A 21,784-nucleotide genomic window follows, 5' to 3' on the forward strand; every position below is an offset into this window, starting at 1 on the left:
GAGAAGAGGACCTAATGTGGTCAAAAGCTGAGCACTCAAGTAGTGTGTGGTACTCACTCTCTCGCACTTGACGAGGGCAAGAAGGTGCAAAGTCAATGAGACTCCTTGCCAGTGCCCCAACGTCCTGTCTCGCAGCGTAGAGAATGGGAGCTAAGACGAATGGAGGCAATGGTGCAGATCGCACTCACTGATGGGCTCAAGGATATAGGGATGAGTTCGATTACCTCGTTCGGAGAAGAAGAGAGATTTGTAGCATGGGACAATGTGTTTGGTGTAATAGCGAGAACCTTCGGATTTCTCCCAAGCCGTGATACATTGGCATTGTAAGAAGGCCTCGTTAACTTGGGAGTCAATCGATGCATCCTTGACCAATTGACATGCATCCCATCTTCCTGATGTTAAGCATCCACTCCATACTTAGTATTTTTCTCTTGCATGTCTTTTGGACCTTTTGACTTGATTCATATGTGATTCTATGAAGTTGATACAAAGGGTTATGTTGTGTCTTAAGCATGTACTCCACAACCCTTTGTATGCCCAAGACCTCAATGGGAAGCAATCTGAACTCAAGAAGTAAGAGCATGTAGGGTGTTTGTGTCTTGACTTGGAGAAAGTTGGTAAGAAAACACTTTTGGACATTCTCAAACTCTTTCCAAGTAGACTTTCCAATGCTACCACCCCACACCTCCACTCCATAGAGACGCAGCGGTGTCACCAATGTGTCAAAGAGGTACTATTTGAGAGTCCAACACTTGATCTCTCCGGCATTGCACATGTTCTCAAATGCAGAATAAGCCCTCTTTCCATCTTCCAAGCGACGCATTGCGCAATCCTTCCATTTATGATTGGATGGAACCTCAAGGTCAAGGTATTGAAGCTATCTACCACTTCATGTTATGAAACTAATATCTAATACTCCTAGATGATTTTCTCATGTTAAATTAATCAAGTAACAGGGAAGAAAAAGCTAGAATATTGGTTAAGCTGGCAGAGTAGCCATAGGAGGGATCCAAAGGAGGGAAAATAGGGATCCAAAGGGGGGCCATCTGCAAATAAGCAATGTGCAATAATGGGCTTTAAAGACCCTAAGGTTCAGCCCATTAAGACTTCCAAAATGCTAGGTAGTGCGGAAAGGGATTCCAACTAGGGCAAAGGGCCAGGGGCCATGCTATATAGTGGGTGGTTGGGTGGTGGACTCCTAGGTTCTAGTTCCCCTTGTTTAACATTGGTATCAGAGCTTGGTTCTTTTTTGGGAAAGGCACAGCCGTGGAGGAGGGGAGCCACACAAACTTGCATGAGCAAGTTGCATGTCGAGGTCAAGGAACCATGGAGCACCCTCCTGTGAGGAGGACAACAAGCAGGAAATCTGTGGGCAACCCCCCTTGCAAGGAGGAGTCGCCGAGGCGGGACCTGCACCAAACTCAACCCTTGCGGGCTCTACGGCATCGCACTGGGCGGGGGAGTGTTTCTCGACCCAGGGCCGAAGCCCCTTGCACAACACACAGCCCGCCATGGCCTCATCCCCTCCCTCGTGCACTACTGTAAGCGGCCATAGCCGCTGAGATTTTGTTTTCTCACATTGCAAGGGCGCCCAACCCCTTGGGGGTTAGTGGCCAAACCTTTTTTTTTCAAGAACAAGGGATGGTACCCCATTGGGGTACCCCCCCCCTCCCTCGTGTGCGGATTTGGCAAGGCCTAGCAAGGCACGGCATCTCGACACGGCCGGCACAAACTTCGAGTACCCAATTCTCTGCGTATTACCGGCAGAAACTCGGAAATTTAAGCAAAGCATTCCGACGGGAGTTCAAAGTACCATTATCTTTCAAAATCAATTAATAGTTGCAAGCATAATTGATTCGGCTACCAAGGAATTGAGGAATTCCCTATACGGCGGACAATTCGGATTGATTTCCACCGGGATACTATTGATTTTGACGGAATTAGCAAGGCTAATTACACTTTGCAAGTGCTCTCAATCTCAGGTATTTTTCTGACTATTCCTCGCACTGCACTATGTCGCCATGGATTCAGATATCAATATGACTTTTGATTTTGAGCAAAGTACGCCTGATCCTGCCCATGATGGCCCACAGTCAGATCCTCTCAAGGAGAGTACCCGCAATGCTACGGCAGGTGATGACACTTACGAATTGCTCGATATTCAAGAATTTCGTGCACTTCAAACACGCATATTAGTCATGGATAAAAATTTTAAAGCTTTAAATGCAAATGTTACTAAACTATCCACATTAGTGATTCAATTAATGCAACAACAGTCCAAGGGTCCTGCTGACACGTACATGCATGAGCAGGTTGCTACACAAGGGCAAGGCCCTTCTAATCCAGGGCAAGGCCCAAATGTTGATACGTTGCACACTCTCACTGCAAAAGACGTGGATGAATTGTTGAAAAACACCAAACCATCGATTTTTAAGGGAGAAGACCGAGACCACAATAAGGATGCATTGAATATCTTTCTCGGCAAGTGGTATGGAATTCACGCCTTATGGCGTACTCCGGACGCGGTCAGAGCTCTGCAAACAAGCTTAACTCTGGAAGGCAAGGCCTACAAATGGTGGGTGTCTCTCAAGGAGAAGAATATCATACCACAGAGTTGGGCAGCTTTTGAAGCTATGTTTAAATGGGCTTGCTTGCAAAGAGACAACAAGACTGTTTACCAAATGTCTTGGTTTTCTGACGACATCCAACGTGTTTGGTAAGGTAGGCATGCAAACACTATCTTTCTTCTTCAAAGGCATAAGCTTTCTTTGCCAGCCAACCGCTTTACTTCGTTTAAAGTGTGCTAGCTACACTTTTTTATTATTATTACACAGACACTTAAGAATTTAGCAAAAAAAAATTGCCTACGAATGAGGCAGATTGGAATTGGACGTCTTGGGACACATGTTCCATGCGCCAATACCCATCATTGCTTGAATATATCTCTCACTATCGGGATGTTATCCTCAAGTTGGAAGTCTTAGATAACTTTCGACAAGTACGGGGGTTTATAGGAGGGCTGACACCAGAGCTTAAGAAGTATGTCAAGACCCAAGACCCTAAAACACTTGAGGAAGCCATAGTGAAAGCACATATTCATGATGATCCAGATGAAAAGAAAGCACATAATATTCACATGCCTGCTAATACACATGGTAATACACGCACTCAGTATGGGCACAATAAAAGGAAATTTATAGTTGCCAAGTCAGATGCATCTAAAAAACCCAAGGGGTCCAGGGGTCCTCTCTCTTCTGAGGACTTTGATCAAGCTAAGAAAGAGAAATTATGTTTTCAATGTTTAGGAAGCGGTCATGGCAAAGAGGATTGTCCCAAGGGGAAATCTATTGCTCATGGCAAGGAGAAAGCAGTGCACATGGTGCAACTGCTACCTCTTGAGTCTTCCTCACGATCTCTACAGTGGAAGTAGCACACACAGAGGTGGTACATGAATGCTGTCTCACAGCTTCCATGTGGCAACAAACCTTTGGACCACATGAGTTAGTATGTATGCACGGATCTCTGCAAGGCCACAAGGTGCGCATCTTGGTAGATGACGGTGCTACTCACAATTTTATCAAATATGGATTGGTGAAGAACTCAAATTGCCTCAAACTCCGAGTACCTACCGCTACAAGGTAGCAATGATGAATGGACATGATACCGAAATCTGGGATACTCAATGCCGAGCTATTCCGTTGGAAGTATAAGGTTACTCCACATGCTTGGATTTTCAGGTTATGAACATAGAAAGGGTAGACGTGGTTCTTGGTAGGGAGTGGTTGCATAGCCTAGGACCATCACTGAAGCATTCTTCATGATTCCAACATAGGAGGGGGTGAGCCCTGTAAGTAGGGGATGAGAGAGAAACACACACACACACACTCTCTCACAAGCTTCCTTTACACAAAGGGAATGAGGGACACATGTCAGCTCCCTAGCCCAGATGCCAACAAGGTGCACTCAAATCCTATTGGATGGCCATGGAGGTGGACCAATGAGAATTAGGCTAGAGTAAATCAAATTTTAATTAGTTTAAAAACACTTAATAAAAGAACCAATAAGAATTAAGCTCTCTAGAAGACTATTGGACAGTCTCCCAAGGGGTCCAATGAGCATTCAGTAGCCCAATGGCTTGCCTGATTCCTATTGGCCAGAAGAAAAAGGGGTCCAATGAGAGTTTAGTTGCATTATTTAATAACCTAAAGTCTCACAAAAGGGAAAAGGGGGACACATGTCACAAGACTATCACTTATGCTTCTTAAATCCTATTGGCTAAGCTTGGAGGGGTCCAATGGAAAGCTAGCAAGAGAAATTAGCAAGAGGGTCGACCAAGAGAGAGAGGGGGCTGAATTTCTCAAGGCATTATTACACCCACACTCACACTAGTTCATGTGTGGAGCAAGAAGACTCTCTATCTCTCTCTCTCTCTCCTTCTGAAGCTTTAATGGAAAGCTCATCACCTCACAAGTGTCCCGTTCGTGTTGAGGTGGTCGATTTTCCTCGCACTTGGCGTCATTTCCTTTCTTTGCTGGCTGCTCAGTTGGGCAAAGTCATTTTCCCTCCTAAGCTGGACGCAAACATAAACTGTTTTTGTATTCTGTGGGACATAGATATCCCCACACCAACATGTATTTCCATCGATTCTGGGGATGCAGTGGTTGGCAAGTGTCCATTTAAGCTTAAATGGGGCAAATTTGCAAATTCTTGCTTCCACTGTGACAAATTCGGTCATATGCAGTCAGAATGTCCAGAACCAAACCTGCAATCACCGCCTTCAATTGTTCCTACTCCTCAACCTCACTCAAATCCAAAATCTTATGTTGAGGTTCAAACCAAAGGTGCTTCAAACTCCTCTCCGACAACCGGGGCGAATAAAGGCAAAGGGAAACAACTACAATTTGCTGCACTTTTTGTCTCTCCAAATATTAAAGACAAAGGCAAAGAACAGGCTTCAACCCGCCAAACTTGGATGGTGCCCAAGAAACCCGTATAAAGCTGCCACAGCCCGTATTCCTGCATCTTCTCGTAATTATGTGCCCCCTTTGAAGAATGTTGCTCAAAAAAAGCTCCCTTGTAATGACAACACTTCTTTGGATGAAGCTTGGGACAAGGTGGTCCGCTCTTACAAGGAAGTTGCTACAGGCGAAGCCTCTTCATCGCAAGGTGCCTTTATTTTCAATCCTCCAGGTCCAGGTCTTGACCCACCTCAAGTGCTTGCAGTCGGGAAGGATGTGTTGATGGGCACTGGTACTTGAGTTTTCTCTCATTTTCCCATTTCTTGGCCCATTGTATATACCATATCAGAATTCATAATTCTTTGAATTGCATCTCCTATAATGTGTGTGGGTTATGCAATCACGACAAGTTGCGGCTAACCTGGCACTATGTACATACATGGCAAGCGGACATTGTCGTTCTTCAGGAGCATAACCAATATCAATTTGCAAGACAGACCTCTTACCTTGCGGGCTACTGGATAGCTTATGCAAGCTCAACCAGCTATTCTGGTGTGCTTATGCTTGTTCGACACAAACTCTTCCCGAGCTTGGTTTTCAATGACCTGGCTGGGAGATGGATGGTCATCCAATGTATTGTTAATGGAGAAGTTTTTGAATTTGGAGGCTTATATGCATACACAGCTTTTGCAGATAGGGCATGGTTGTGGAGTGATATCTCTTCTTATTGTTGGCGTTTTAATGCATTTCTTTGTGGGGATTTTAATAATGCACCTGACCTTGCGGATAATACTACTGGGCATTCTCACATGCTTCATACGGAACGACAATCATGGGATCAATTTATGTTGACATGTAATGGGCTTGATTTGTGGCCCCTATCGCATGCGTCTGATCCAGGATTCACTTTTCAACATAATGCTCAATCTATGTATCACGCTCGGCTAGATCGCTAGTATCTTTTTCACATGCAACAGTATGATGACTTTGTATGCGAGTTGAGGATTGATTATGCTATGTGTCTTTCGGATTATTTTCCTGTGTGCTTGAAACTTTGTTTTGGCTCTTTTGATGCCAATGATCGCCTGCCCAAGAAGAAGCTTTTGCATGTCAATAATGCTTATCTCAAGCATGAGCCTTTTCGCGCTATGATTGTGGATATCATCCCGCCTTTGATCTCCCAAATGTATGTTGATATGGACATAGCTTGGTTCCGCTTTGGTATGCGTGTTCAATGTGTTATCCAGGATTATGGCAAGGATTATTTGTCACAATTAAGGGAACATGTTAATCAGGCAAAGGATGCTTGTAGTAGATTAATGCACTTGGCGAATCATTCTTCTCTTACTGACACTCAAATGACTGAGTTGTTTTTTGCTCGCGCTATGTTACGGCACAATGATGAGAGGAAATTGGCCAAATGACAGACTCGAGCTCGACAACAAGCTTTTGCAAATAAAGGATGTTCTTCTAAACAATTTTTCCAACATTTGCATCACTCCAGGCAGTCTCGGGCTATAAGGAGAGTTCAATTACTGTAAGGAGAATGAACCTCCACTTTACAAGAGCTAGCACTAGCCCTACATTCTCATTATGGAAAAAAAATTGAGGCCCCTTCTTCTCCCACGAGAGCAGCTTGCCAAGCGCGTCACATGTTTCTCTCACATGTTACTCCCATCCTTTCAATGCGGCAGGCTCAAGACTTGGAAGCTGTTTTCACTGAGTCAAAATTGCATGCCAACTTGCTTGATTTGGGTCAATGGAGAGCTCCTGGTTAGGATGGTCTCTCTATGGAATTTTGCTTGTCCTTTTGGGATTATTTGAAATTGCCTCTGTTGTTCATGATAATACAGCTTGGGAACAGCAGGAACTACTCTCCTCTTGGAAAGAAGGTTTGCTCAAGCTGATACCTAAGCATGCATTGTGCGAAGAATTCTCTCATTGGCGGCCTATTACACTTATGCCTGTGGTATATAAATTAATGGCAAAAATGCTAGCTAACCGACTCAAGTGCTTTCTGCATGAAGGCTTGCATCAATCTCAATATGGCTTCATTCCACGACGTCAAATTATTGATAACCTCGCGAATGTCATCATTGGTATGGAATATGCAAAATACACTCGACAGGATGTCTTGGTCATGCAGGTTGACATTGAAAAGACCTTTGATACTGTTCTTTGGGATTATATTGCGGATACCATGCAACACTTGGGATTTGGGCCTAGGATATCCCATGTCGTGCTTTTCTTGTATGCACACAGCACTTTTGCAGGCTTGCTAGATGGATCTCTTACAGAATCTTGGCCTTTGGGACGATCGGTGAGCCAGGGCTGCCCTTTGAGTGCTCTGCTTTATGCGATCGCTACTCACCCCTTGTTTATGTATTTGGATTCCTTGACTTCCAGTGGTAGGCTACATGGCCTGACTTTACCTTCGAGACGGCAATTTGCTGGTCACGCCTATGCGGATGACTCTTTGTTTATGCCTCGTAATCACTATGATGATGTACAACAAATTATGCATACTCTTCAGTTGTTTGGATTGGCAGCGTGTCTCAAAGTTAATTTTTGTAAATGCAAGCTATTGCCTCTAAGGAGTGTGACTGGCATAAGATATTGTGGCTTGGGGAGATTGTTCCTCCACATGTTCTGGTTCGCCATTTGGGTTATCCGTTGGGTTGGAATGTATCGGCTATGCAAAAACTGGATTGGGTGCTCCAACGTCTACATTCCAAGTTGAATTATTGGAAGCTCTCCACGTGGCCACTTCATGTACGTCTCAAGATTGTCCAATGTATCCTTGTGATTTATGCGCAGTTTTACTTGCCTTTGTTATCCTGGCCTTGGTTGCACTTGCAGTCCCTCATGTCCAATATTTTAGAGCATTTTTGGCGCACCTCGTCTACCAAGAAGGGTCTTCGCCTTCTCTCTATGGACAAGCTGTGTTCTCCCAAGCGGCTTGCAGGGTTAAATATTTTGGACTTGCGACGTCATCTTTTGGCTCGGAAAGCTATGCTGTTGCTAGTTTTGGTGGAGCAGCAACAACCCTGGGCTCTCATGGTCACACACTTGTGTACGCACATTATCACCCCAGCTTTTGGTCACTGGCAACCGGCTTATTGGGATGTTGTTTTTGGGAAGCTTGAATGACACATTCCTGGATGTCCCTTTACTTCTTCTCTCATTGACGATTGGAAAGTTGTCACTTCGCATTTGGCTTGGAACGGTCGGTCATCCGCTGTGGGTAACTCTCTTTGTTTGGAGAGTCTGCATTGGAGCAAGGCCTTCGCTTCGACTTTGGTTCAACGGTCTCCTTGCCAAGCATATTTTCTTGCCCTAAAAGGAATCTATCAAGTGCTTGATGACTCGGGTTATGTTCTTTCGTTCCCTAATGTAGTGTCCCGCTTTTGGTTGGGTCCTCACTATTCTTCTCTCTGGCGAGAAATTCAAAGGATGCTTCCTGATTACTCGCCCATTCCTCCTTTGGATGTGGACTCTTGCTTCTCTGATTGGAATCTGGCTACTACTAGATTGGACTGCATCTCAGTTGGCACTGTATATGCCATCCTTCAGTCTGATATATCGATTGTGCATCATGGTAATCAGCTGTGGGCTGTGGTCCTCCTTCTCCCTCAATCTCTACACACTAAACACTATAACGATATAGACAAGCAAATCATCAGGTCAAAGCATTGAGCAAAAAGGTTAGCATTTCAACCACACAATCAAAGCTTTCCATTCAACCATCAAGCATGCATTCACAATGAGATAAGATAGAGATAACAGAGAAAAGAAGAAATAGACCTTGTAGTAGAAGTCACCATCTCACAAGCATGTGAAGCTTGGAGGACATGATTACAAAGTTGGTAATCATGTTGCACCTTGAAATGACTATGAAGAACCCTGATTCCATTAAATTCTCACTTTTATACATGCATAAAATCCTCGTGTACAGCTCATACTTGGCTAGACATTATGTATGGAGAGGGACCATTAACAAATTGATGAGTACAAGAGGTGAAATTGAAGTGATGGATCCATCTCTCGCTACAATCCTAGGGTTCTAATAAAAGGATTTCACAAATTTTAGGGAAGGATTCTCTGCAAAGTAACAATTCTTAATGAAGAAATCATTGCAGAGTTTGTACCCTTAGAAAAATTGAGGTATCGCATTGGCTCTACATGGCCTCAAGGACCATCAAAGCTCCTGTGCGTCTTCAGACCGCACAATCCCCCCACCCATCTTGAGGGTTAGTCCTTAGGAATGTCTTTTTCTTTTCTTTAGTGGGAGGGAGTTGCCTAATTGGAAAACTAACAATTCAATTGGAACACTGATATTACTAACAGCATCATTGATACAAGCTGCTCGCCTACTTTTTTCCAAAAGGATGCAGGGAATGCCCATATATGGCTGCATACATTGCACAGGATATTGAATGCTTTATAATCACAGCAATGTGGTTTGCATGCCATGTAATGGTGCAGTTGGATTCCCCTACTCAGTGATGCATTTTAAGGACCAGGGCCAAGAGGGACGTACCCTTGTACCTGCACTAACTGAGTAACTAGGATAACAGCCCAGCCAACAAATACATACCTGCCCAGTCACACCATTAGGCAAATAGAACAAGGCTTCATCACCATACATGCTATCTATCTGATACCTACACGTACATTTCTCATGTAGAAGACAAAATTGCCCAATAAAAGTAAAAGGCAATAGTCTGCTGTCGAAAAAATGGATCTAAGTGCAAGCACCCAAGAAAAACGCCAGAATGTAACCATTAAACTTTCAACACACCGATACCCACAAATGAACTCACTTAGGCATAAGAGATTGAGAATTGCCTCTGAAAATTATAAGGAGTTATGAGGTTTACCTTGAGACTGCTCCAAGTTGTGATGCATACAACTCTACTCAATCACCTTAATACACATGAAGAATAGTAAAATCAGTCCTCATCTGCTGCAGTCAGGAATCTAATGCATTCTTTCGCATGAGGGAAAAGAGTGCAAAGGACTGAGCGCTTGGCCATCTCAGAATCCTCAAATTGGAAAGCAGGAGATACAGTGCACCCAACAAGCGAGAAGTGGTGTTCTGAATCTCTGCTCATTTCAGCTTTGACTAAACAACAGCCACCATCTTTAACCAATTGCACATCCTTGGTAGGATATGCTCCGAACCACACAAGTGGTGGCACAGTGTGCTGCAAAACTTGGCCCGCTTCGAGATCTTGCCCTAAAACCGTATGTTTGACGTGGCCATCATCACTGATCTCCATCACCTGCACCATGCTACACCTTCACTGTCAGCATCAGCCAAAGCAGATGGTAAGTTGAATCTTTACTCTGCAAGTTTAAAACTTCAAGGAATTTTTTAATAAATTTTCACCTTCAAACCTACAACATAATGTTTCTGGCTAATCACACCATCTATCAACAACATCTCCCCCATCGAATGCTGCTGGCCTGAGCAGTGAGATTTCTTGGGCAGCTAGCGTACAAAACACCAAATGCTCAAAAAGTTTCGACAGAAACTAGGCCAAACCGTATTTCTCAGGTTCAAAAAAAAATTTGTTCTAAGCCATATAGTGTGTGATGTGCAACATATTTACAACTTGTGTGACCATGTATATAGGATGTATCTACCTACTAGACTCCTAAATCTCACGTTTTTAAGAACCTCTAGAAACATGTGTGTTGTCTTGGCAGTTCGAAACGGAACGCCTCAAAACAATGAAACACATGAAACGTTTCTTGTAACATATATGTGTTTCATCTTGGCAATTTTGAAACGGAACGCCTCAAAACGATGAAACACACGAAACGTCTCTTGTTACATTGTGGGCAACTAGAGACATATTTCTGGAAAACTTGGTTCGGTAGCTAGCAGTGGACACTTGAATTTCCTATTATCCAACCATCTTTTCACATGTAGTTGTCAGTGATAGAAGACTTATTTTGTATTGTCCCTGGTACGGAATACAAATTGTATGCCAAGTGAGAACTTAATTGAGTTGGAGTTGTAAGCTTTTCATCAATTTACCCATTCTCAAAAAACACAAAAGCAAGATTTTTGGCCCACTGTTTTGGCAAAATTACAATAACTCCCTTGTGAAGAGTTCTAAACACCGAGAGCTCTCAAAGGCTACAAATTCAGCTCAAATTCCCCTCTCAAAATGTATAGTAAGACTGCAACAAAACAAAGACAAAATCACAACCTAAGTTTCCGGCAAATCACACCACCTATTGACAACATCTCCTCCATCGAATGTTGCTGACTTGACATTTCTTCAGCAATAAGAGAAAACATATGTTTGACATATGCTTAACACTGGTTTAATAGAGGGGCACTATAGTGTCCTTGATCACACTTAAAATGTTGTATCCCAAAGGATAATTTAATTGGGATGGATTTGTAAGCTTTGTATCACTTTCACCCAACACAAAAGCAAGGAATTTCATCCTTAATCTTGGCAAGATTGTGACATCTACAACTTAGTGGAGAGTTGCTGAACGTCAAGAACTCTCAAAGGAGAACTCGGCTCCAACTGAAACAGGCTGGACACTCCAAGCGAGAAAATCAATAGCAAGACTATGACATCTACAACTTCATGGAGAGTTGTTGAACGTCAAGAACTCTCAAAGGAAAACTCGGCTCCAACTGAAACATGCTGGACACTCCAAGGGAGAAAATCAATAGCAACACACGTGAGAAATTGCAACAACAGTTACAAGCTTGGACAGTCCAAGCGGGAAATCAACAACAACACAAGAACAAAATCTGCAAATAATTGAACTTGAATAGAGAGAGAAGAGAAGAGTCGACATGGCACAGCAGAGTTCCAAGCCAAGACACTCTGACACACTGGCCTCAAAGACTAGCGCCCCTTTTGGTATTTCTTTATTATTATGCTTCACAAAGTACAACTCCCAGGTGTCCTCTTCTCTTTGCCATTGCCTTTGGATTCTGGACTCTGGAGGCTCTCCAGAGTGAGGGGTCCTTATAAACAGTACAAGGGATGCCCAAAAGCAGAGCTCCAAAAGCATCAGAGCACTTGATACCAAAAGCATCTGGTCCAAAAATCATGCACAAAAACTGCCTTGCCTCAACTAGCGCAAAACTCAGAATTCGTACAACCTACCACATCAGCATGTCAACGCAATTTACAGAAATCTGCAACCAGCTTTTGCTTTGGAATTTTAGGGTTTTGTCTTTTGTCTTTGATAAGTGCCCTTACACATATAAGTCTTTCTTTTGTAATACTTTTTTTAGATTCTTCTAGCCCTTGACTCGAAGCTTCTAGAACACTCTAGAATAGACCAAAAACTGATAACAAAAACATCAATATGTGAATCAAATGAAAGCTCTTTTCAAGTAAAATACCTAATGCTCAAGCATTTACAAAACACCACTCAATGCAAGTCATCATGCATGTTTTAATGTGTGTGTGCCTAAGGTAGATTCCATTCGTCCCATACACTTGTATCCAATATCTCTCTTCCAATAGGATGAGAATATATAGTTCTTTATGCTTTTCCAACATGTCAATGGCCATTCATAGTAGCCCATTTAGGAATAGAAGTATGTCTAATCAATCATAGTTCCAATAAACACAAGAACACATATCCAATTATGTAAGACAACATATGTAATCTTTCATAAACGTCTTTGATTCGTATACAAAAACTGATGACAAATACCCAGCAAGAAAAGAGAGAAGGTTACCTTTTGATGAAGCAACTAATGACCATAAGATTGATACAACCTCTTGCATCATTATTAAAAAAAACCCCAGAAACTATTCAAATGTATTGTGAATAGAATCGCTAGCAAAACGTCCCAAAGTTCTCCGGTCTCAATTATCTACGTATCCCTGTGAGGCAACGTTGTAGCGACAGCCTGTAGCTGGCGGAACAACCTTACTGATGCAAGGGCAGATCAGCAGAATAGTATGCTGCGTGAAGACTGACAGAGAGACCCAATTTGCTTGGACTTACAAACAGTGTGTCATGATTGGCATATGTCAAAGAGCTTCTAAGCCCGTAAGCTTTGCCAGATTGGAAATAAGGATCTGATTTTCCCAGACAAAACGAGCAAACCAATAAGTCTGCAACTTTTAGCACATATAATCACATGAGGTCTTGGAAAAAAACTATTCCACATCCAAGGTCTTCGAAATCAATGAAGAATGTGTACTGCTCAGAATGAATAACCTACAACAGATATGTGCAGCTAGAACCACGACACACAAGTATTACTCACATATTAGATAGCCACCCCCATCCCCGTTACTCAAGCAGCATAATTCAATGTAGTCAGATTAGAACAAAATTTATAGCACCTTTATAAGTTCTTAATTATCATGCAGAAATGCTAGCATACTTCAGAACCAAAGGATTCAAAAGTTACCGTTAAAGGCTCGCCCAAATAGAAATGCCAGACTTCTGCAGCTGGCAATCTGTGAAGCTTGGAGACGTTGCCAGCGGGCAGCAAATAGTAAATGGCAGTGCTCACAGGCCGGTCTACCTTGTCTACGAGACAAAAACACGCACTTCACACGTTTACACGAATGTGAGAGAGAGAGAGCCCGGGGGGGGGGGGGGGGGGTGTTACACTGTGGAGGAAGTGAAGATCTAGCAAGATGAACGGAGTCATCGCGGAACGTTTCCTTGTAGAAACCGCCCTCCGGATTAGGCAGCAGCTGCAGCGACTGTAGTAACCTGCTCACCTGCATATCGTCGCTGCAAGTTTAATCCAACCCACATTTTGCACCTTCCCCAGGCTATATATTTTGATTTGACAAAGAGCCCCTCCACTGACTTTGTTTGCTTAAGATGTGTCCTTTAAAAAAAAAGAAAAGAAAGACAGCATTTCCTTTCAAATGCTATTTTTCAAAGATATTTTTAAAATTCTTTTTGGTATGCTAAAAAAGACTAAAGAACAAAAAATTAAAGAGTGTGCATAGGAGTTTGATATATGATGTGATATAAGGGAAGTATGTGCCACTTCCCCCAACTTGCCAGCCCCGTTTTTCTGTGATTACTTGCGTCCCTTGTATTCGGCACTAGTTTCTTATGATATTGATCATTCGTTCGCATTTCTCACTCTCGTGTCCCTCTTGCGTTCAGTTTTCAAGTTGCGTTCTTGTGTATGCGTTTGCTTGCCTGCAGGTCCCGTTTGCATCGCAGATGAGCCGGCGCGGCCCCTTTCCCGCGACGCTCCGAACGAGGGCGTCACACTTGGTATCAGAGCTTCGGCTCGAGTCCCCGCCGACCCGACGTCGGCCCGTGGCCCGTGGTTGTTACCACGTTTTCGGCCCGTCTGCCTCGTTTTTCCACGTTTTCTCCGCGTTCTCGGCCCGTGTTGCCCCGTTTCACCACGTCCCTCGCGTGATTGCCCCGTTTTGCCCCGTTCCTTGCGTTTTCTCCACGTTCCCCACAGTTTTTCACCGTTTTGCCTCGTTTGACCCGCGTTTCGCCCCGTTTTCACCGCGTTCTTCGCATTCTTGACCCGTTTTGCCCGTTTTGACGCGTTTTCTCCACGTTCCCCATCGTTTTTCAACGTTTCACCTCGTTTTGCCCCATCTTACACCATTTGGGACCGGTTTTCACCGTTTTTGAGCCGTTTTTCACGGTTTTCGTCGTTTTGGACCCCGTCTTGCGCTGTTTCACAGTTTTTCAACGTTTTCAAGCCGTTTCTCGCAGTTTTTCAGTTTTTGACATTTTTGAGTTTTTCTTTTCGGCTTCGGCCACCAAAGTACAGAAATGGCTGGAGATCAAGAATATGATGACGGATACCGAACCGAGCCTGATCTGAATAAGAAGGAGAAGAAGAAGAAGGAAACGAAGACACGACAAGATGCCCAAGACACAATAGAAAGGAGACTGGAGGCCCGCATCATGGCCTCCATGGAACAACAGATCAACTTGATGTCGGCTAACCTGGGCGAATTGATTCAGACACAGCTAGGCCAGCGATACGAAGACCGACCAGGCATCTCTAATGTCAACACACGGCGTAACACACAAAGACAACCGCAACCCGAAGATGAAGAGTATCAGGATGATCAAAGCGAAAGACGCTACTACAGCCCTGACAGACACCTAGAAGACGAAAACAGACTGGGAAAGTTCAGACCCAGTCCCCCAGAGAAATACAAAGGCAACCGCACCTCACTGGAACTCAACAAGTGGTTCAGCGAGGTAGAAGACTACATGCAGTGGAACAACATAGGCAGACGCAGATGGGTGCAAGTGGCCAAAACCTTCCTGGCCGACGACGCCTATGTATGGTTCCTCACTGAACAGCCATCAAAGCACTGGGAGGACTGGGAAGACCTACAAAGAGACATGCTCAGCTACTTTGTCCCAGAGAATGAAGGAAACAAAGTCAGGGATTCGTGGCGCGATCTACGCCAAGACGGCCACATATCATACTACATTGTCAAATACCGACGACTCATGCTCCAACTTCCATTGATGCACATAGCAGACAGGTTACATGGCGTCCTGTACGGCCTTAAGCCCTGGGCCCACCGCGAGGTAGAGAAGCAAAATCCCAACACCTGGGAAGTGGCCACCAATATGGCCGAAAAACTACGCAACACAAGTTCAACCCCAGGTTTTCCTCCCAATAACCCTCGCCCCAACCATTTTGCCCCTACGCCCTCCAGCAACTGGGCTAACCCACCCGCTGGGCGAGGCCGAGAAGTTATAACCAATAACAGAAGCAATGACCCCCGCCCACCACCACCCAATGGCAACCCGGGATTAGGCCACGGAAATGGCGCCTTAGTCCCACGCACCTTTTTTGCGCGCAACAATAACCAGTCGCACCCCGATCGCATCTGGTGCAATGACTGCAGAATCGCCCATGGACCCAACTACGCATGTGTCCGCAAGAGAAATCAGGCATCAACATCATCTAGCAGAGCCAACACCATCCAAATCGAAGAACCATCCTCCCCCCTCCCAACGAAGAAGCGAAGAAACGGATGACCCTATTGCTGACCAACAACTTCGGATTGGAGCAGTATCCCTCCACCCTCAATGCATGGCAGCAGCCATCACGGACATTCAGAACTTATATGTCCAGGCAACAATTGGGACCCAGCAACAGTGGATCATGGTAGACTCAGGCGCTACACACAACTTTCTATCCTCGCAGTGCGCCGCTCGCCTGGGCCTACGCCTCACCACCGTCAGTGAAACTACAATCAAGTTTGCCCAGGGAAAGGATAGCAATGTAAAGGCAGCCCGTCAAGTCCGGATCGAGATGGGTGAATTCACATGTCGCCTTGACTTCATAGTGGTCCCAATGGACGACTTTGAGGCAATCATTGGTCTCTCCTTCAATGACAAGTACCTCATTGCACTCCTAGGCATGAAGGTGGACCAATTACTCCTGAATAATCAAGGCAAAGCAGTGACTGTCCAAGGCGCCAGACTCACAACGCAGCAAGCTTTCACCCGCCAGGCGCATCTTCAAACCAATCCCCCTCCCATCAACCGCCAAGACCCTGCTCAATTGGCAACGATGAAAGGCAAACAAAAGGTCCCAGAGACATCTTCTCCCAGGCTCAACCTCATGAGTGCAAAGCAAGCAGAGCGGGCCCTCAAGAAAGGAGCTCAGGTTCACCTCTGCATCATGCAGGCAAAGGAGCAGCCCACAGCAAGGCTCAACTCCATCACCATCGATCAGGCCAAGGTGGGTGACCCCTCCCTTACCCCCATCCTCCAGAAGTACAAGGATGTCATGCCTCCAGAACTTCCCCCCGGCCTACCCCCTCCCCGTCAAATTCAACATGAAATTGACCTCATCCCAGGAAGCACACCCCCGGCGAAGGCCCCCTACCGCATGAACGACATTGAGCTAAAAGAGCTCAAGAAGCAACTCCAGGAATTGGAGGATCAAGGTTTCATCCGGCCAAGCATCTCTCCTTTTTGGGCCCCAGTCCTGTTCGTCAAGAAGAAAGACGGTTCGATGCGACTATGCGTGGATTATCGGGCCCTCAACAAGATAACTATCAAGAACAGGTACCCAGTCCCCCTCATGGAAGATCTTTTGGACAGACTACAGGGTGCCCAATACTTCACGCGCATCGACCTCCGCTCAGGCTATCACCAAGTCCGCATCGCCTCTAAAGACATCCCGAAGACCGCCTTCCGCACACGCTACGGCTCCTGGGAATGGATGGTCCTGGGGTTTGGTCTCACCGGCGGTTCGGGCACTTTCTGCAGAATAATCCATGACAGTTTCCGCGACATGATTGACGACTACCTAATCACCTACATCGATGATTTGCTCATTTACAGCAAAACCTTAGAAGAGCACCAGAAGCATGTCGCCGCAGTACTCCAGCGCCTCCGGGAACACCAGCTGTATGCCAAGCTGGAGAAATGTGAGTTCGCTGTTCAGAAAATCAAGTTCCTGGGCTTCATCGTCACGTCAGAAGGGATTATGGTGGACCCCAAGAAAGTCAACGCTGTCATCAAGTGGGCTCCACCGACATCCATCAAAGAAGTCCGAGAGTTTGTGGGCTTCTGTCAGTACACACGTCGCTTCATCCGCGATTTCAGCAAGATCGCTGCCCCACTTACAGAGATAACCAAAGGCCACAAACCCTTTCAGTCGACGTCCAGAGAAGAAGAGGCCTTTGAGAACCTGAAGATAGCCATGTGTAGTACCCCCGTCCTCCGACTACCCGACTTCACCAAACCCTTTGAAGTCCACACGGATGCCTCCGATGGTGCCATTGGCGGTGTCCTCATGCAAGAGAATCAACCCATCGCCTACGAGTCCCACAAGTTCACAGATGTGGAGACCAAATGGACCACCCATGAGAAGGAAATGCTCGCTGTCGTCCACTACCTCCGAAAGTGGCGACACTATGTCCAAGACAAACACACCAAGGTCTACACTGACAACATCTCCCTCAAATACTTCCAGACACAGCCCAAAATCACCCCCAAGCAAGCTAGGTGGCAAGATACACTGGCAGAATACGACATCGACATCATCCACAAACCAGGTACTACAAATGTCATGCCAGATGCTCTCAGTCGAATGCCCACCCTCACGGCTATCTCCACAGCAAATGTCATGCCAGATGCTCTCAGTCGAATGCCCACCCTCACGGCTATCTCCACAGCAACTAGCACTCTACGCCAACGCATCCTCGACGCTCAGAAAGCTGATCCTGCTGTCCTCCGCATGCTCAACGACCACATCTCTGGGAAAGCGGCAGTGGGTCTCTTTGAAGTCAGAGATAACCTCTTCTACGCGCATGGAAAAATCTACATCCCGAATGATCCAGAGCTAAAGAAAGACCTCATGTGGGAGGCTCATGACTGCAAGCTAGCTGGACATGGTGGCCAGAAGAGATCTTATGACAAACTACACCAACACTACATGTGGCCAAAAATGAAGGACGACGTAATCGACTACGTGCGCACCTGCCCAACCTGTCAACTGGTCAAAGCTCAAAGAGTCAAGCCTGCTGGCCTCCTCCACCCAATGCCAACACCCTCCCGGCCTTGGGACATGGTAAGTATGGACTTCATCGTCGACCTCCCCCCCTCCCACGGCCACACTACCATCATGGTGGTCGTCGACTACTTCACCAAGCAAGCTCACTTCATACCTGCAAAGCCTCCCGTCACCGCCTACCAAGTAGCCAAACACTTCTTCGCCAAAGTCTTCAAATACCACGGCCTCCCCTTAGCCATAGTTTCTGATCGCGACACCCGTTTCCTCAGCGACCTCTGGCGCGAGCTCTTCAAGCTGCTAGGCACCCAGCTCCGCTTCTCCTCCGCCTACCACCCAGAAACCGATGGCCAAACGGAAAGAGTCAACCAAGGCATTGAAGACTACATCCGCAGCTACGTCAAGGCAGATCAGAAGGACTGGTCCGAATACATGGACGTCCTGGAATTCCACTACAACAACTCCATCCATAGCAGCACTGGCTACACCCCCTTCGAGCTCTCCACAGGAAAAGAAGTCATCACACCTCTTGCACTGGCAACCGGCGAGGTGCATGCCCAGGATCTGGAATGTGAAGAGTTTCTTCAACAATGGCAAACCCGCATGCAAAGGGCAAAGAAGAGTCTCAAGCAAAGCAAGGTACGCATCGCCAAATACGCCAACCAAAAGCGAAGGCCTGCCGAACTCTTCCAAGAAGGTGACTTAGTCCTCGTCAGCTCCCAGAATATCACCCTCCCTCAAGGCCTCTCCCCGAAGTTCAACCACCGCTACTATGGGCCCTACAAAGTGCTCAAGTTCTTCAACAATGGCAAACCCGCATGCAAAGGGCAAAGAAGAGTCTCAAGCAAAGCAAGGTACGCATCGCCAAATACGCCAACCAAAAGCGAAGGCCTGCCGAACTCTTCCAAGAAGGTGACTTAGTCCTCGTCAGCTCCCAGAATATCACCCTCCCTCAAGGCCTCTCCCCGAAGTTCAACCACCGCTACTATGGGCCCTACAAAGTGCTCAAGTCCTACAATGACATCACCTACAAGCTGGATCTCCCATCACACATCAACATCCACAACGCCTTCCATGTAAGTCTACTCAAAAGGTTTGTGCCGGATAACACCTATGGTCGAAGCCTCCCCGAATATGTAAAGGATGGCCCGCCACATGAGCCGGAGGCCATCCTAAAGTCGCGCTTTGGGCGTCGGGGACAACTTTTCTATGTCAAGTGGCGCAACCGCCCCATGACGGAATGCACTTGGGTAACTGAAGAAATCATGCTTCAACTCGGAAGGCCCCTTGTGCTACGCTTCTACAACATGCCCACTGAAGAGGAGGACAACACCCTACATGACAACAACATAGAGTAGTCCTCCCCCCCACTTGTAACTAGCATCACCCTAGGTAGCTAGACATTTTGGTGGCAACATCTAACTCCCCTCCTCCCCTTGTAAATATCCGCCCCAAAACCTCGGCATCAACTTTTGTATCGGCACCTCTCAAAACCCCGGCTTGACGTGGGCGTCAAGCTCTTTCAAACCGGGGGTGTATATAAGGGAAGTATGTGTCACTTCCCCCAACTTGCCAGCCCCGTTTTCCTGTGATTACTTGCGTCCCTTGTATTCGGCACTTTCTTATGATATTGATCATTCATTCGCGTCCCTCACTCTCGTGTCCCTCTTGCGTTCAGTTTTCAAGTTGCGTTCTTGTGTATGCGTTTGCTTGCATGCAGGTCCCGTTTGCATCGCAGGTGAGAAGGCGCGGCCCCTTTCCCGCGACGCCCCGAACGAGGGCGTCACATGTGAAATATTGATTCAAACCTTTAGTGTTGGGCTGGGTTAGCCAACCTTTCATAGTTTTCAGTGCATGATAAAGACTTACCTTTCATTTCACATCCTGTCTTTACTTTTCTTTGCATTCTATTGTTTTAGATTGCTATGCAGCATTTACTTTCTCTGCATACTTGAAAATGACTTTAGAGATCAAAACATTAAATAAAATATTCATAGAAGTTTGATCTTATGATGCAGTCTTCGAGAAAATCTTTTTTGTCTAAGTGGCAAGTTTTCTCTTTATACAAATACAAAATGGAAATACTATTAAAATTTTTCAAATTTATAAAATATTCGGACTATTTTCTAATATATTTTATTGAGTTTTTCTCATTTGCCATCTTTTGCAACCCGCTAATCTCGATTTTCAATCGGCTTAAGCCTAAGCTCAAACACATCTTTCTCAAACATTGAGGTATTGATAAATGATTCTCTCATTTGATTAATTAAAAATCACTTCACTAAATTGTTTAATTATTTTCAATACTTATTTGAAAGCATTAAAATATTCTTTTGTTTTTATTTTTAATGTGTCTTTTTATTTTACTTCCTTTTTGTTTTATTTTGTTTCAAAATACTAATGTGCAAAATGTGCACCATTTACCTTATTATTGGGACCCTTTCATAATATATAAACCATTTGCGAGTAGAGAGTACCGACTAGCAGAACATTAAAAAAATGGCCTGATTGATACTTACCTTAAATGTTATTTAAATTTTATTTGTTTTCTCTCACATAGCCTTATGTAGACCATAATGAACTTTCACATTGTTTTTTGGGACTCCATAAGGCCATTGTACAAGGGTTACATTTTGGGTGCAATTGTGGACCATTGGTTAAGAAGCTTGTTGATTAGTGATACATGGCAACAAACTATCCTTTTTGGCTTTCTAAAAGAAGCTTTAGAAATGTGTTGGGTTAGGATACTTTCAATGTTTTTTGTGATGATTGAGACTTACCTTAAATGTTATTCTGGTTTTAAAGTATTAAATGGATACTTTTATTTCATCTTAATTCTAGTAAGTTCTATACTACATACATACACATGCACACACATATATATTAATTAGTTTATATTATATATATATATATATATATATATATATATATATATATATATATTATATATATATATATATATTATATATATATATATATATATATATATATTAATGAGCAAACCATGACAAAGAGAAGAAAAACCGGTGCAATGATGTCAAAACTTAGCTCAAAAATCCTACAAATTTCAAAAAATTTACTAGTATATTTGGTTTGCTTCTTTGCGAGGAGGACACTCGATCGCTTAATAAAAGAGACATTTTTGAATAGTGCTTCACCTTATATAATTCTAGTTAAACTCAACCTAAAGATTTTATTACTTTCTTATTGTTTTAGAAAGCCGTTGTGATCCTTTCACTTGTTTTTAATATATTCTCACTTGTAAAGCTTCTTTTTTTTTTCAAAATTCATTTTATTAAATTATTAGATTGATTTATTATTTTCTATGCTTATTAAG

General features: G+C 44.6%; 1 protein-coding gene across 1 annotated transcript; it reads right to left on the reverse strand.

Annotated features, from left to right (window-relative positions):
* Positions 1-9,781: 9,781 nt before the first annotated feature.
* LOC147464324 (uncharacterized protein YML079W-like) lies at positions 9,782-13,763 on the reverse strand. Its single transcript, XM_086514013.1, has 3 exons — positions 13,576-13,763; positions 13,372-13,493; positions 9,782-10,243 (listed from the first exon to the last, which is right to left on the reverse strand). Exons 1-3 carry the CDS (start codon positions 13,694-13,696, stop codon positions 9,911-9,913), a joined length of 576 nt encoding a protein of 191 aa, XP_086370139.1. The 5' UTR covers positions 13,697-13,763; the 3' UTR covers positions 9,782-9,910.
* Between the last annotated feature and the right edge of the window lie 8,021 nt (positions 13,764-21,784).

Source organism: Adiantum capillus-veneris, chromosome 1 (assembly GCF_014529385.1).
Source record: "Adiantum capillus-veneris isolate H3 chromosome 1, ASM1452938v2, whole genome shotgun sequence".
Lineage (NCBI taxonomy): Eukaryota > Viridiplantae > Streptophyta > Polypodiopsida > Polypodiales > Pteridaceae > Adiantum > Adiantum capillus-veneris.